Source organism: Ranitomeya imitator, chromosome 5, assembly GCF_032444005.1.
Source record: "Ranitomeya imitator isolate aRanImi1 chromosome 5, aRanImi1.pri, whole genome shotgun sequence".
Taxonomy (NCBI): domain Eukaryota; kingdom Metazoa; phylum Chordata; class Amphibia; order Anura; family Dendrobatidae; genus Ranitomeya; species Ranitomeya imitator.
Window position 1 is genome coordinate 295,523,889 of NC_091286.1, and position 14,408 is coordinate 295,538,296.

Consider the following 14,408-nt stretch of genomic DNA (forward strand, 5'->3'; position numbering starts at 1 on the left):
GCTATGCTCAATACCTTGCGAAGGCGAATTCTTGTTTGGATCAACATTAGACGACATCCTCGACAAAGCGGGGGATAAGAAGAAATCTTTTCCCGGGTTCCCCAGCCAGTCTTACAGGCGTCCCTTTCAGAACAGAAAGTTCATGCGGAGACCCCCAAAAGGAAATAAAGATGCATGGGAAGACAAAAGAAATAAGAACAGAGGGTTTTTGTTCAACAAACCCCTCCCCCCCCGATAATAAGAAAACACAAACCCCGGGTCAGAGGGAGACTAGCCGGTTTTCTTCCAGCCTGGGAAAAAATTTCAAACAGTTCCTGGATACTAGGCATAATACGAGAAGGTCTCAAACTAAAATTCCGAAAATTCCGCATTCCTCCTGGCAATTCCTTCATGGTAACACCGCAGAGACAATCACACGAACAGTCAGCTCTCCAGGAAGAAATTTTGAACGTAATCCAGAAGGGAGTCTTACAAGAAGTCCCATACCAGGAAAGAGGCATGGGCTTCTACTCTCCCCTCTTACTTCTGAGGAAACCGGACGGATCATACAGGACGATCATAAATCTCAAAAGATTAAACAGTTTCCTCGAGATTCAACACTTCAAAATGGAGACAATAAAATCTTGCGTGAAAATACTCTTTCCCTTGTGTTTCATGACTGTTCTAGACTTACGAGACGCATATTACCATGTGCCTATCCACAGGAATCATCAAAAGTATCTCAGACTAGCAGTGAATATCCAGGGGGAAGTGAAACACTACCAATTCCGGGCTCTCCCCTTCGGGTTAGCTATCGCACCTCGGGTGTTCACGAAGATAATGTCAGAAGTGATGGCCCACATACGGGAACAGAATGTTCTAATAGTTCCCTATCTGGACAACCTCCTTGTGGCAGGGACCTCATTCCAACATTGCAAACAACAGTTTGATTTGGTCATGGCTTCTCTGTCGAGTCTAGGTTGGCTACTGAACATGCCCAAATCCAGAGTAGTGCCAACCCAGGTACAGGAGTACTTAGGGATAGTCCTGGACTCGACCACGCAGAAGTGCTACCTTCCTCAGGGGAAGATTCAAAAAATGACACAGGCTGTGTTACAGTTGACGATATCTCCAGTCACTACTCTCAGAAAAGCAATGTCCCTGCTAGGCTCCATGACAGCCTGTATCCCGGCAGTGCAGTTGGCACAGTGTCATACCCGGAACCTACAATGGGAGACTTTAGATTCAAGCCTATCTCTGCGTGGAAATTTAGACGGGCAATTAAGTATTTCAGCAAGCACGATACACTCCCTAGTGTGGTGGGCAGACCCAGTGAATTTAACCAAGGGGGTTCCTTGGGCACTACCGACGGAAAAAAATCCTAACGACGGATGCAAGCCCCTGGGGGTGGGGAGCACACATAGACGATCAAGTGGCACAAGGGAATTGGAGCTAAAGTCAAGAGCTAGTCTCTTCAAACATAAAAGAACTATTAGCGGTAAAGTTCACCCTAATGCACTTTCTAAAACTCCTTCACTCCCATCACGTAAAAATCTTTTCAGACAACCAGGTAGTGGTAGCATATCTAAACCACCTAGGGGGCACCAGGTCTCGAGCACTGATGGGGGTAACCCAATCCATCTTCCACATAGCAGAACACAATCTGAAGTCCTTAACAGCTCTCTACATAAAAGGCTCAGAAAATCAAACCGCAGACTTCCTGAGCAGGACATGCTTAAAACGGGAAGTGGGAGCTGAAACAATCGGTATTCAACCAGATCGTAAAACGTTGGGGACAGCCAGAAATAGACCTATTTGCGAACAGTCCAAACCAGAAAGTAAAAACATTCTGCTCAATCGATCCCCGGGGGGGCCCAGTAGCTCTGGACGCCCTTACAATGCCCTAGAACTATCGCCTCGCCTACGCGTTCCCTCCAATATCCCTCATCCCCTTAGTACTGAGGAAAATTGGGGAAGAGGGAGCAACAGTGATAGTAATAGCTCCATTCTGGCCCCGCAGAATATGGTTTTCTTGGCTAAGAAAAATGTCCATAGCAAGCCCTTTGGTTCTACCAGACACTCCGAATCTTTTATCCCAGGGCCCAGTGTTTCATCCCAGTGTAAAGAACCTACACATGACAGCTTGGCTTTTGAAAGGAAGCTACTAAGTGATAAAGGTTTTTCACCCAATCTAGTGTCCACTCTATTACAGAGTAGAGAACTCGTAACCAACAAAATATATGGGAAAGTGTGGAAAAAATTTATGTCGGTATCGGGCGCAGACCCATCCGGGGAAATCCCAATAGGGAAAATTCTTCAGTTCCTGCAGAAGGGATTGGAAAAAGGCCTAGCTACAAGTACTCTGAAGGTTCAGGTAGCAGCCTTGGGAGCTTTGTATAATCATGATCTAGCCAGAATTCGCTGGATCATGAGATTCATTAAAGCCTCAGGTAGGTCCAGGCCTATCCCTCTCCATAATGCTCCTCCATGGGATCTAAATCTTGTTTTAAATGCTCTAACCAAACCTCCCTTTGAGCCCCTGGCGGACGCCCCTCTAAAGATCTTATATCTAAAAACCACTCCTGGTGGCCCTAACCTCGGCCCGTCGCGTCAGCGATATACAAGCATTATCTGCATGCTCACCCTTTACCCAAATACTTGAAGACAGAGTCATTCTTAAAACTGACCCGGCTTACCTCCCTAAAATCGCGTCACAATTTCATAGAACACAAGAGATCTCTTTGCCCTCCTTTTGTCCCAGCCCCAAAAATGAGGGGGAGAAAACACTGCATACCCTAGATGTAAAAGGATGTCTGGTCCAATATCTATCAGCCACTAGGGAGTGCAGGAAGGATAGGGCTCTGTTTGTCTGCTTCTAGGGTCCACGAAGGGACAGAAAGCATCGAAAGCCACGTTAGCGAGGTGGATAAGAGACGCCATCGCCCTATCCTACTCATCCGGCGGGACGGCCATCCCAGAGAATATAAAAGCTCATTCAACCAGAGCAGTGACATCATCCTGGGCGGAGAGAGCTGGCGCTTCGATACAACCGATATGTAGAGCGGCCACTTGGTCTTCCCAGTCTACATTTTTCAAACAGTACCGTGTAGACTTGACCTCCTCTGATCTCACCTTTGGGCGAAGGGTTCTAGAGGCAGTGGTCCCTCCCTAACAGTTACAGTCTATGCAAATCTCTCCGTGGTGCCATCATGGGGATAGAGAAAATTGTAGTTACTTACCGATAATGGTATTTCTCTGATCCCATGATGTCACCCATATATTCCTCCCTTTTTCACACACAGGTGTGCACATTATAATGTCCTAATAATTAGCTTTAGTCACGGTGCCTGTTAAGTTAAATTGGTTAAGTTTAATTTGTGCAAATATTGAGTTGCAGCTGAAGTTCTGTATAAGGCTCTGTAAACCAACTGATATGGGAGAGAGGTACGCCCTTTTTCACCTGTAGGTTTCCTGTCCCTGGTGGCGGACCCCTCTCTCCGTGGTGCCATCATGGGATCAGAGAAATACCTTTATTGGTAAGTAACTACAATTTTCTTTCGCCATAATCGTATCGCTGGAGAGGCTGTGTACGTAGGTACATAGGGGGTCCTTACTGGGGGAAGAGCTATGCAGGTACATAGGGGACTATTGGGTGTCTGTGCAGATACATAGGGAGTCCTTCTTGGGGGGCTGTGTAGATACATGTGGATCATTACTGGAGGGGGCTTTGCAAATACCGTACATGGGGTGCTATGTGGATAGATGGGGAGACCTTACTGGGAGGCAATATGTGGATGTAGGTACTATGCAGAAAAAAGGCAGGGTTCTTATTGAGGGGAGCTATATGTGGATGAAAAGGTAGTCCTTACTGGTGGGCTATATGTGTATACATGGGTGGAGCAATACTGATACATGTGGAATTCCTGATCCCTGTATTTGTAAGGGGGCCCATTTTTGGTGTTTAACCGCTTCTGTACAAAGGATGTGTCCGACGTGTCCTTAGCGTGAAGCAAAATATGAAATCTGTTCCTGAAGGTCCCCGGCGACATCCAGCACTGAAAACCGGCAGGCATAGGCTCCTGCCTCGGCCTGCCGGTATCCCAATTGCTGTCTCCAGCAGCGCTCGGATTGGCTCCCTTTTCTGGGTAGGCAATCGCAGCCTAGTGACGCTGTTGAAGCGTCATCGGTTCCCGGGGGAAGCCCTCTGGAGCGCCTGAGTCATTCTCAGCTGTCCCACAGGGGAGATCCAGGGCTGTGTGCGCTGATGCAGCGTGCACAGCCCTGATGAACATAGAGGGTTAAAGGACTACTTTTGCTTTGAGCAGTGCTGCCTGTCACAGTACAATGGGTTTTAAATCCCTTGTGCCATGATCAGCAGAGACAAGTGCTGCTGCACGCTGCAGCAGTTCTGCCTGACACGCTGGGGTCTTGTGGCCCCCACAAACCCAGTGTGTTATGCATAAAAATAAGTAAAAACACTTTTTTTCTTTTTCAAAACAAGTTAACACTAAATGACTCCTTCCCCCTTACAAGTCCCACTCACTTCCCAATAAACTATTACACACCCACCACCCCACCAAAACATTTTTGAAAGTAAAAAATGCTATTTAAAAAAAAGGCAAATATTCTGTAATATTAAATGGTTAAATATATTGACCCCCATTTAGCACTGACTTGCAGTACTATATGTCACGAAAAAAACTATCTCAGAATGGCGCGGATAGGTGACAGCATTCCAAAGTAATTAACACAGGTCATTGCAAAAAATGGCACAGTAATTAGGGTCCAAATAGGCCTAGTATAGAACGAGTTAAAATGGCAAATAGGACATTTTATTTTTTCTGTCGTTAACCCAAAGGAAATAAACGTGTGTCATGTAAGGGCCTGTTCACACTTGTGTCCTGGTCCGTCAGGAGGCGATCTGCAATGGATCTGACCTCCTGATGACCCTGGGTGAGGCTGGCGGGATGCCAGCATTCCGTTACCCATTATCATTGAAGCGAACAGACTGCTTCCGCTACTCACGGCCATCTGCTCGCTTCAGTTTTGCCGCAATCTGCTCCATTGAAACAGAACTAAATGTAAAACAGCATTGAAGCGAACGTGCAGCTTTTGCTACTTGCGGCCGTCTACTCACTTCAGTCTTGCCGTGATCCGCTCCATTAGAGCTGAACGAAAAGTAGAACATGTTCTACTTTTCGTTCTGCTTCAATGTAGTGGATAGCGGCAAGACTGAAGCGAGCGGATGACTGCAAGTAGCAAAAACTGCCCATTTGCTTCAATGCTAAAGGCTGATAGAATGCCGGCATCCTGCCAGCCTCGCCCGTGATCAGCAGGAAGTCACATCCATTGTGGATCGCCTCCTGACGGAACTGGGTGCAAGTGTGAACGGGCCCTAACCTGTGTAATTGCATTTATTTTCTGTGAATAATAAATCCTATTAGGCTCCATGACACATGAGCGTGTTACTTTCTGATTTAGCATACCTATTTTGTATGCAAACACACACACAAATTCGCATTCCATGTTAAAGTATAGGGAGCGTATCACACTCAGTTTGGAAACTGAGTGTCATTAAAAAAAAAAACTAGTTTTTTTCCTCAGTCATCAAAACTGTAAACTCTTGTGCTTTGATGACCGAGTCCCAATTCAGTATGAAAGCGGAATTGCTTCTTATGCATTTGTACAGAATGGCCCTCTATGGAAATCCGTTTGCAATCAGTTTTGCAAACACCTTGCAATAGTGATGCATCCATCCATCCATGGAGGCCGGAAAACAGTGGTGCGGGGGAGGGAAGTCATCCTTACCATCAGCTGTACTGTCCAGTTCCTGCTCTCACAACTGCTGCCTGCCGAAGTATACATAGCTCTCGACACTATCTCCGTCCATTCCCGCATACTGCAGGTGTGGCTAACCTTCATTCTCTGCCTCCTGACCACGCTAGGCCCAATGATGACATGGCACTAGCATAGGAGTTGCGAGGGAACGAGCAGGTGACCACTCGTTCTCTATCAATGCCGACGATAGTAGCATGTCATAATGTGTGACGTTGGACTCTATGCAGTGCTTTTCTGTATACCCTTGCTTCTGTGTCTAAAAGCGAACCATTCGGCATTCGCATTCCCTATTAGATTGGCATATCAGTATATTCTGTATGAGGCACATTGACATCGGCCAGCCTCCGCATTCTGACCAACAATGAAGTTTCGTGATCGAAATCATAAAAACCAGCTGTGAACCAAACATGAGAATGAAAAACCAGGCAAACTACAATATTTCATGACAAACATTTGTACATTTATTGACATCATTAACTGATGTAATGAAGAAACCAATAGTTGTAAATAATGGCCTGTGAACTATTTACAATATGTGTGATCAAATTCAGTGTGGATGTATTCAGCCTCACCCTTACCCAAATTCACCCACAAATTGTCTTTTTCATTGGCACTTGGTTTGAGACATGTCTTCAAATTTTCCTTTCTCTTTTTTGTAGAGAAAAGCCTTGTTTGTTTCTGAATCTTTTTGTTTGCTGGCTCCCTATTTTTCATCCTTACAGTTAAGTCATCTTTGCTATATTTTGATAATAGATTACCAATGTCTTTTTGAGCAGCTATAATGGTGTCTGCGGACATCTCATTAACTCTAAAGCAACTGGTCAGAACCTCAGAGCTACTAATCAAAGATTGCCTCTGTGAAGATGTACAATAATCAAGAGGCACGTTAAACTTTAAAATATCTGCCATTAACTCATCGGCTTCTGTGGTCTCTGCATGGGTGCTGGTAAGCGTTTCGGGGTCCTCTGTTAAACCCAGCCGCACAACTGCATGAATATGTTTGCAAATGTTTCCTTTTATTAAGTTATCCACACAACTACAGGTGTACATGTGGACGCAGATCTGGCAAAGAGAACAGGTTAAAGGGCAGACATTTTTAAGGCTGCACTCTGTCACCTCTTCTTTTGTCACAACATAGCTATGTTTTAAATCTGAGGCCTGAACCTCAAAGACTGCGTTCTTTGAATGTACTACAATCATACTGTTGCTAATTGCCAAGCTCTCTATGTGTGAATTTTGCATTTGACTAAGTCGATGAGAAGGCGTCTTTTTTGGTTTTCGAATCAATCTTTCAAACATTTTGTTCCTTGTAAATTTCATTAGTGCCGACACACACTTATCCAGCCGTTTTATTTTTTTACCCTCCAAATACATGTGTTTAAACACTCTGTGAAAGGATTCGAGATACATGTTTGTATTTATTCTAAGGCCCTTCCTATAGCAATATGCCCAAGTTTCAGGTCGCTTAGCATAAACTGCACGAAAATATCTGGCAAACTCTTGGGTATCTTCATCTTCACCTAATTCTTGGAGAAAAAGCTGTAATTTTTGGAGGAAGGAAGTTTCATTACATTCTTTTTGCAATAAATGTAATACCTTGTATGCCATCACTCCTTTACTGTGACACTTTATTTTGGAATGGACATTGGCTTGCCAGTTTCTGTCTACGTGCCAACTGCAAAGCAGGCGATGCTTTACAGGACCCATCACTTCCTCCCAGGCATTGAAGAATGCGGGCTCATCATCACTCATAAATATGTTGCAGACATAATTTACTGGCATCGAATTAGCCATTTTAACTGCAAGGAAAAATCTTTTATATGCAATTGTATCCTTCCTGTTTGTGAAACAAAAAGCGATAGGGTATCCTGAAGCATACTCATCTACAGTTAATATTGTTAGTAACTGGAAATCATATCCATTCGTTCCGTGAGTGCCATCCACACAAATAATGTCACTTCCAAATTCTACAAACATTTTCTTTTGATACGGTGTCATGATGACAAGTAAAAAATCTTCATCATTTAAATGTGGAGATCCCACCACCGGCTTATCTGACTCCTCCTGCCTTTTGTAGAAGACGACTGGGTGATAGTCCATGTTACCCTCTAAAAATGAATTCACCCAGATCTCAAGACTGATGGCATCATTTTGGTGGAGACGATCCTTTTTCAGATTGAACTCTGTAGTTATATTGCGCATGTCCATTTTAGTCAGAAGATGAATACGCTGGAAATGCTCACTATTAAGACAACTATCTCGAACTAAATCAAGGATGGTTAATAGCGGTCTTCCAGATTCCAAGAGTCCTATGAAAGATGAATATTTAACCAATGATCAGTTATACTTCAACTAATTAAATGTGACATCAATAACAAACAAAAAATTTTTAAAATGAGTAAATCGTTTTCATTTTTTATATTCAATGACCATTAAGTAGGAATCTACTTCTGCATGTATGACTACTTTCATGTAAAGCAACATGCCATCAAATGTATTTCAATTGGATATCTATCTATCTATCATGAGTTGCTAGCCAGCCGAGGCGCTCACTTGGAGAAGGCAGATGGCATGGGTTGTTTGGTTCCTACATGTGAAACTGTGTTATGAAGGCTGTATAGCCAAAAACTTTTAACACCGATGGGGAACATTGCTAGCTGTGGGGGACACTGCTGTCTAATGGGGAGCACTGCTGGCTAAGGGGGACCAGCTGCTGGCTAAAGATGGGACCTGCTGGCTACAGGGAGGACTTCTCCGGGGGCTGCAGCTGGCTACATGGAGCAGCAGACAGACCCCCCAGGAGCCCAATTCCCACTCCCAACTTATACTCAAGTCAACAAGTTTTACCACTTTTTTGTGGTTAAATTTGGGGCCTCTACTTATACTCAAGTGTGTGTGTGTGTATATATATATGTGTATATACAGTGGGGCAAAAAAGTATTTAGTCAGTCAGCAATAGTGCAAGTTCCACCACTTAAAAAGATGAGAGGCGTCTGTAATTTACATCATAGGTAGACCTCAACTATGGGAGACAAGCTGAGAAAAAAAAAATCCAGAAAATCACATTGTCTGTTTTTTTTATCATTTTATTTGCATATTATGGTGGAAAATAAGTATTTGGTCAGAAACAAACAATCAAGATTTCTGGCTCTCACAGACCTGTAACTTCTTCTTTAAGAGTCCCCTCTTTCCTCCACTCATTACCTGTAGTAATGGCACCTGTTTAAACTTGTTATCAGTATAAAAAGACACCTGTGCACACCCTCAAACAGTCTGACTCCAAACTCCACTATGGTGAAGACCAAAGAGCTGTCAAAGGACACCAGAAACAAAATTGTAGCCCTGCACCAGGCTGGGAAGACTGAATCTGCAATAGCCAACCAGCTTGGAGTGAAGAAATCAACAGTGGGAGCAATAATTAGAAAATGGAAGACATACAAGACCACTGATAATCTCCCTCGATCTGGGGCTCCACGCAAAATCCCTCCCCGTGGGGTCAGAATGATCACAAGAACGGTGAGCAAAAATCCCAGAACCACGCGGGGGGACCTAGTGAATGAACTGCAGAGAGCTGGGACCAATGTAACAAGGCCTATCATAAGTAACACACTACGCCACCATGGACTCAGATCCTGCAGTGCCAGAAGTGTCCCACTGCTTAAGCCAGTACATGTCCGGGCCCGTCTGAAGTTTGCTAGAGAGCATTTGGATGATCCAGAGGAGTTTTGGGAGAATGTCCTATGGTCTGATGAAACCAAACTGGAACTGTTTGGTAGAAACACAACTTGTCGTGTTTGGAGGAAAAAGAATACTGAGTTGCATCCATCAAACACCATACCTACTGTAAAACATGGCGGTGGAAACATCATGTTTTGGGCCTGTTTCTCTGCAAAGGGGCCAGGACGACTGATCCGGGTACATGAAAGAATGAATGGGGCCATGTATCGTGAGATTTTGAGTGCAAACCTCCTTCCATCAGCAAGGGCATTGAAGATGAAACGTGGCTGGGTCTTTCAACATGACAATGATCCAAAGCACACCGCCAGGGCAATGAAGGAGTGGCTTCGTAAGAAGCATTTCAAGGTCCTGGAGTGGCCTAGCCAGTCTCCAGATCTCAACCCTATAGAAAACCTTTGGAGGGAGTTGAAAGTCCGTGTTGCCAAGCGAAAAGCCAAAAACATCACTGCTCTAGAGGAGATCTGCATGGAGGAATGGGCCAACATACCAACAACAGTGTGTGGCAACCTTGTGAAGACTTACAGAAAACGTTTGACCTCTGTCATTGCCAACAAAGGATATATTACAAAGTATTGAGATGAAATTTTGTTTCTGACCAAATACTTATTTTCCACCATAATATGCAAATAAAATGTTAAAAAAACAGACAATGTGATTTTCTGGATTTTTTTTTCTCAGTTTGTCTCCCATAGTTGAGGTCTACCTATGATGTAAATTACAGACGGCCCTCATCTTTTTAAGTGGTGGAACTTGCACTATTGCTGACTGACTAAATACTTTTTTGCCCCACTGTGTATATATATATATATATATATATATATATATATATATATATATCCTATATAATAATCACGGATGTGAACTTCCGTCTGTATGTCCTATTTATTTTTGTGACATCACATCCGTCGCCACTTATGAGCCGCTGCTTATGAGCCGCCGATACCATTCGGACGACGGGGGGGGGGGGGGGCCTACTGTCACTTTACCCCCCCGCCGGCGAAACACACCCGAAGCGACCATGCTGCTCCCTCCTCCCTCCCCCACCCAGATCTGTCTGCCCCCACCCTCCCCCTGTGCTGACCCGAGGCCCCCGCACCTCAGCCGGCCACGCTCCTCTGCCGCTGCCTCCTCCGGTGTGCAGCTCCTCCTGTGTCCAGGGTGAGCTGCTGGAGCTGCCACACACCGGCCTGGAGAGGTATTCTTTCTCTGAATAGGACCTGCCAAGATGTCACAATCACGTGACTGCCGGTTACATCATGTTAACAGGCTGTCACGATTGTGACATCACGGCAGGTCCTATTCAGCAAAAGAAGACCTCTGAAGACACGGGAGACACCGACAGGACACCGGGAGACGGCGGGACCGTGCAGGAGACGGCGGGGGCCTCCGGGACAGGTAAGAAGTCCGGAGGAGAGGGGGAGAGAGGAGACACCGGGGAGAAGATAGAGGAGTCACCGGGAATAGAGGAGACACCGGGGAGAAGAGAGAGGAGACACCGGGGAGACACCCCTCATCCTCCTGCCCGCACCTCTCCTCCTGCCCGCACCCCTCCTCCTCCCGCCTGCCCCTTCTCCTCCCGCCCGCACCTCTCCTCCTCCTCCTGTCGCACCCCTCCTCCTGCCCGCACCCCTCCTTCTCCTGGCCGCACCCCTCCTCATCCTCCTGCCCGCACCCCTCATCCTCCTGCCTGCACCTCTCCTCTTCCTTCTCGCACCTCTCCTCCTCCTGCCCGCATCTCTCCTCCTCCTGCCCGCACCCCTCCTCCCTCCCACACCTCTCCTCCTCCTCCTGCCCGCACCCCTCCTCCTCCTGAGCCTCCGTTAACTCTGCTAACCACTGAGCCGCCGTAACCTCTGCTAACCACTGAGCCACCATATGCTGTCCTAACAAGTGAGCCACCATATACAGTGCTAACCACTGAGACACCATAAACAGTGCTAACCACTGAGACACCGAACACACCATATAAATCCCGAAACAACTGCTTCCTTTCTAGAGAAAGGACTCTACTATTCAGCGGCTATTTCTAGGGCACCTGTTCATTTCACCGCCCTCCCGATGCGATAGCATCGTGCCTTAATCTAGTATATATATATATATATATATATATATATATATACACACACACATATACTGTATATGAATAGGGCCTAGCACTTACCAGCAATTTCTGTGCAGTCGTCTCTAGATAGCGTTCGATGTCCCAAAGACATGCTGTGGCCTACATGTCGCTTATAAAATGTAACTCTCACGTTTTCAGCTCCTTCTTTCACAATGATAAAAGATGGACACCTTGCTTCTATCTTACATGACCCTTGTGATTTCAACTTCTTCTTTCGATCTGTTCCAACCCTGGACCTGTATGAACCATCTCTATTGCAGCTGAAATATATCAAGTATATAAATCTTTTTGGTGTATAAAGCACAATATATAATACATGAGGAATATGTGAGAAAACAAAAACACTTGATAACTAATTTTAAATAAATTGTGTCTTCAATATTGATTTAAATACCTACATAGAGCAACACATTTTGTACTGTAAGTCCATGATGGAGTGATAATCCAAAAAGCATTGAGAAACATTTGCAATATTGGTTTGTACAAATTGCTTTGTATGCAAAATGCTGCAAACAGATGTTAATCTGATTGCAGCGTTGTACATCCGGGTCGGCTGCCTGGCCACCAGAAAATATAATTAATTCTTACCGGTAATTCGGTTTCTAGGAACCTTCCACGACAGCAGTATCGGAGGATGTCTCCCCGCCCTAATAGGGGACAGGAAACAAAGAGGTTAAATACCCCTCCCCTTCCTGCAACCACCAGTGTTTTTTCTGGACACAGTAGCATGTATAGTTACCACGTAAGTGCAGGAATCATAAATTTATTAAATCAGATAGGGAGGGAAATTAGTGCTGTCGTGGAAGGTTCCTAGAAACCGAATTACCGGTAAGAACTAATTCTATTTTCTCCAGTCACCTTCCACGACAGCAGTATTGGAGTGATACCAACCGCTAATTTCTTTAGGGATGGACAACTGCTTGCAGAACACGTCTGCCGAACGATAGATCCCTGTTGAAGTTGAGCCTATAGTGCCTGGTGAATGTATGGATTGATGACCAGTTGGCGGCTCTGCATATTTGCTCTGCTGATGCGCTTCCCCTTTCTGCTCAGGAAGTTGAGACTGAGCGGGTGGAGTGGGCTTTCAGTAAAGCTGGAGGTGTAAGCTTCTGAGAAGAGTATGCCAGGCTAATGGATTGTTTAATCCAATTAGCAATTGTGCTTTTGGCTGCTTTTTTGCCCTTATTTCGCCCTGACCACTGGATGAACAGGTTTTGATCCAACCTCCAACTTTCCGTTTGTTGGAGGTAGAACAGGACCACCGTGCGGACGTCCAGGGTGTGAAAGGCCTCTTCTTTTGGATTAGAGGGATTTGGACAGAAAGAGGGTAATATGATGTCCTGATCTCTGAAAGTTTGAAGCTACCTTAGGTGTAAAGGAAGGATCTAATTTGAGGATTATACTATCCGTAGTTATGGTCAGGAATGGTTCCTGGATCGATAAGGCCTGTAACTCCCCTATACGCCTAGCAGTAGTGATGGCTACCAGGAAAACGGTTTTCAGGGTTAAGATCTTTAATCTGGATGCTGAAAGGGGTTCAAAGGGGTCTCCGGTCAGACCTTTTAATACCAGGTTTAAGTCCCAAGGGGGAGTATTGACCCGGAGTCTTGGACGGATTCTGGTTGCCGATAATATGAATCGTTTGACCCATCGATGGTTCGCTAGATCCTGGTCAAAGAAAGAACCAAGAGCTGACACGTGAACCTTTAGGGTACTAGGTGAAAGCCCCAGCTCTAGGCCCTTCTGTAGGAATTGAAGAATCTGTGCAATATTTGGGTTGAAAGGATCCTGTTGTGGATTCTGTTTTTGGGCTCCCTCTGGTGGTTACAGATGGTACTGGGTGACTTGTGTTCTCTGCGGTCTCTGGTGTCCACCTGTTCTATCAGGATATGGGAGTTTCCTATTTAACCTGGCTTTCTTGTCATTTCCTCGCCGGCGATCAATGTAATCAGTGTGTCTTGTTACCTCTGCTTTCCGCTTCAGTAATCTTCAGGACAAGCTAAGTTTTTGATTTTCCTGTTCCACGTTTTGCTTTATTTTTGTTTTAGTCCAGCTTGCAGTTATGTGATTCCTTGTTGCTGGTTGCTCTAGTGGGCTGATATTACTCCTCATGTTCCATGAGTTGGCACATGAGTTCAGGTAATTTCAGGATGGTTTTTTGTAGGGTTTTTCGCTGACCGCGCAGTTCACTTTTGTATCCTCTGCTATCTAGTTTTAGCGGGTCTCATTTTGCTGAATCTGTTTTCATTACTACGTATGTGCTTTCCTCTCATTTCACCGTCATTACATGTGGGGGGCTGCTATTTCTGTGGGGTGTTTCTCTGGAGGCAAGAGAGGTCTTTGTTTCTTCTAATAGGGGAAGCTAGTCCTTCGGCTGGCGCGAGACGTCTAGAATCATCGTAGGCACGTTCCCCGGCTACTGCTAGTGTTGTGAATTAGGTTCAGGATCGCGGTCAGCTCAGTTTCCATCACCCTAGAGCTTGTTCTGTTTTTTGTGTGCTTGTCCTTTTGTGATCCCCTGCCATTGGGATCATGACAGTATCGCCGGCCCGAAAAGTGGTAATCATATTGGCTGAAGTAGGAGGAAAATTAGTCTGAGGAAGTTTTTTTTTTTTTTTTTCCTTCCCTCAGAGTTTGCTGCGTCTTCCTCCTCTTAATCCTTGAATGGCTCTGACCTCAGCTGTTTATCATGGACGTCCAGAGTTTGGCTTCCAGCCTGAATAATCTTGCT

General features: G+C 45.2%; 1 protein-coding gene across 3 annotated transcripts in view; it reads right to left on the reverse strand.

Annotated features, from left to right (window-relative positions):
• Positions 1-6,255: 6,255 nt before the first annotated feature.
• Positions 6,256-14,408, reverse strand: part of LOC138637512 (uncharacterized) — a 52,755-nt gene continuing 44,602 nt past the window's right edge. For all 3 annotated transcript variants that reach the window (XM_069726263.1, XM_069726261.1, XM_069726262.1), the window contains exons 4-5: positions 11,717-11,937; positions 6,256-8,126 (exon numbers count right to left, since the gene is read on the reverse strand). In XM_069726263.1, the coding sequence (XP_069582364.1) occupies positions 6,340-8,126; positions 11,717-11,937 (2,008 nt within the window). In that variant the 3' untranslated portion in view covers positions 6,256-6,339. The remainder of the gene's footprint in view (positions 8,127-11,716; positions 11,938-14,408) is intronic.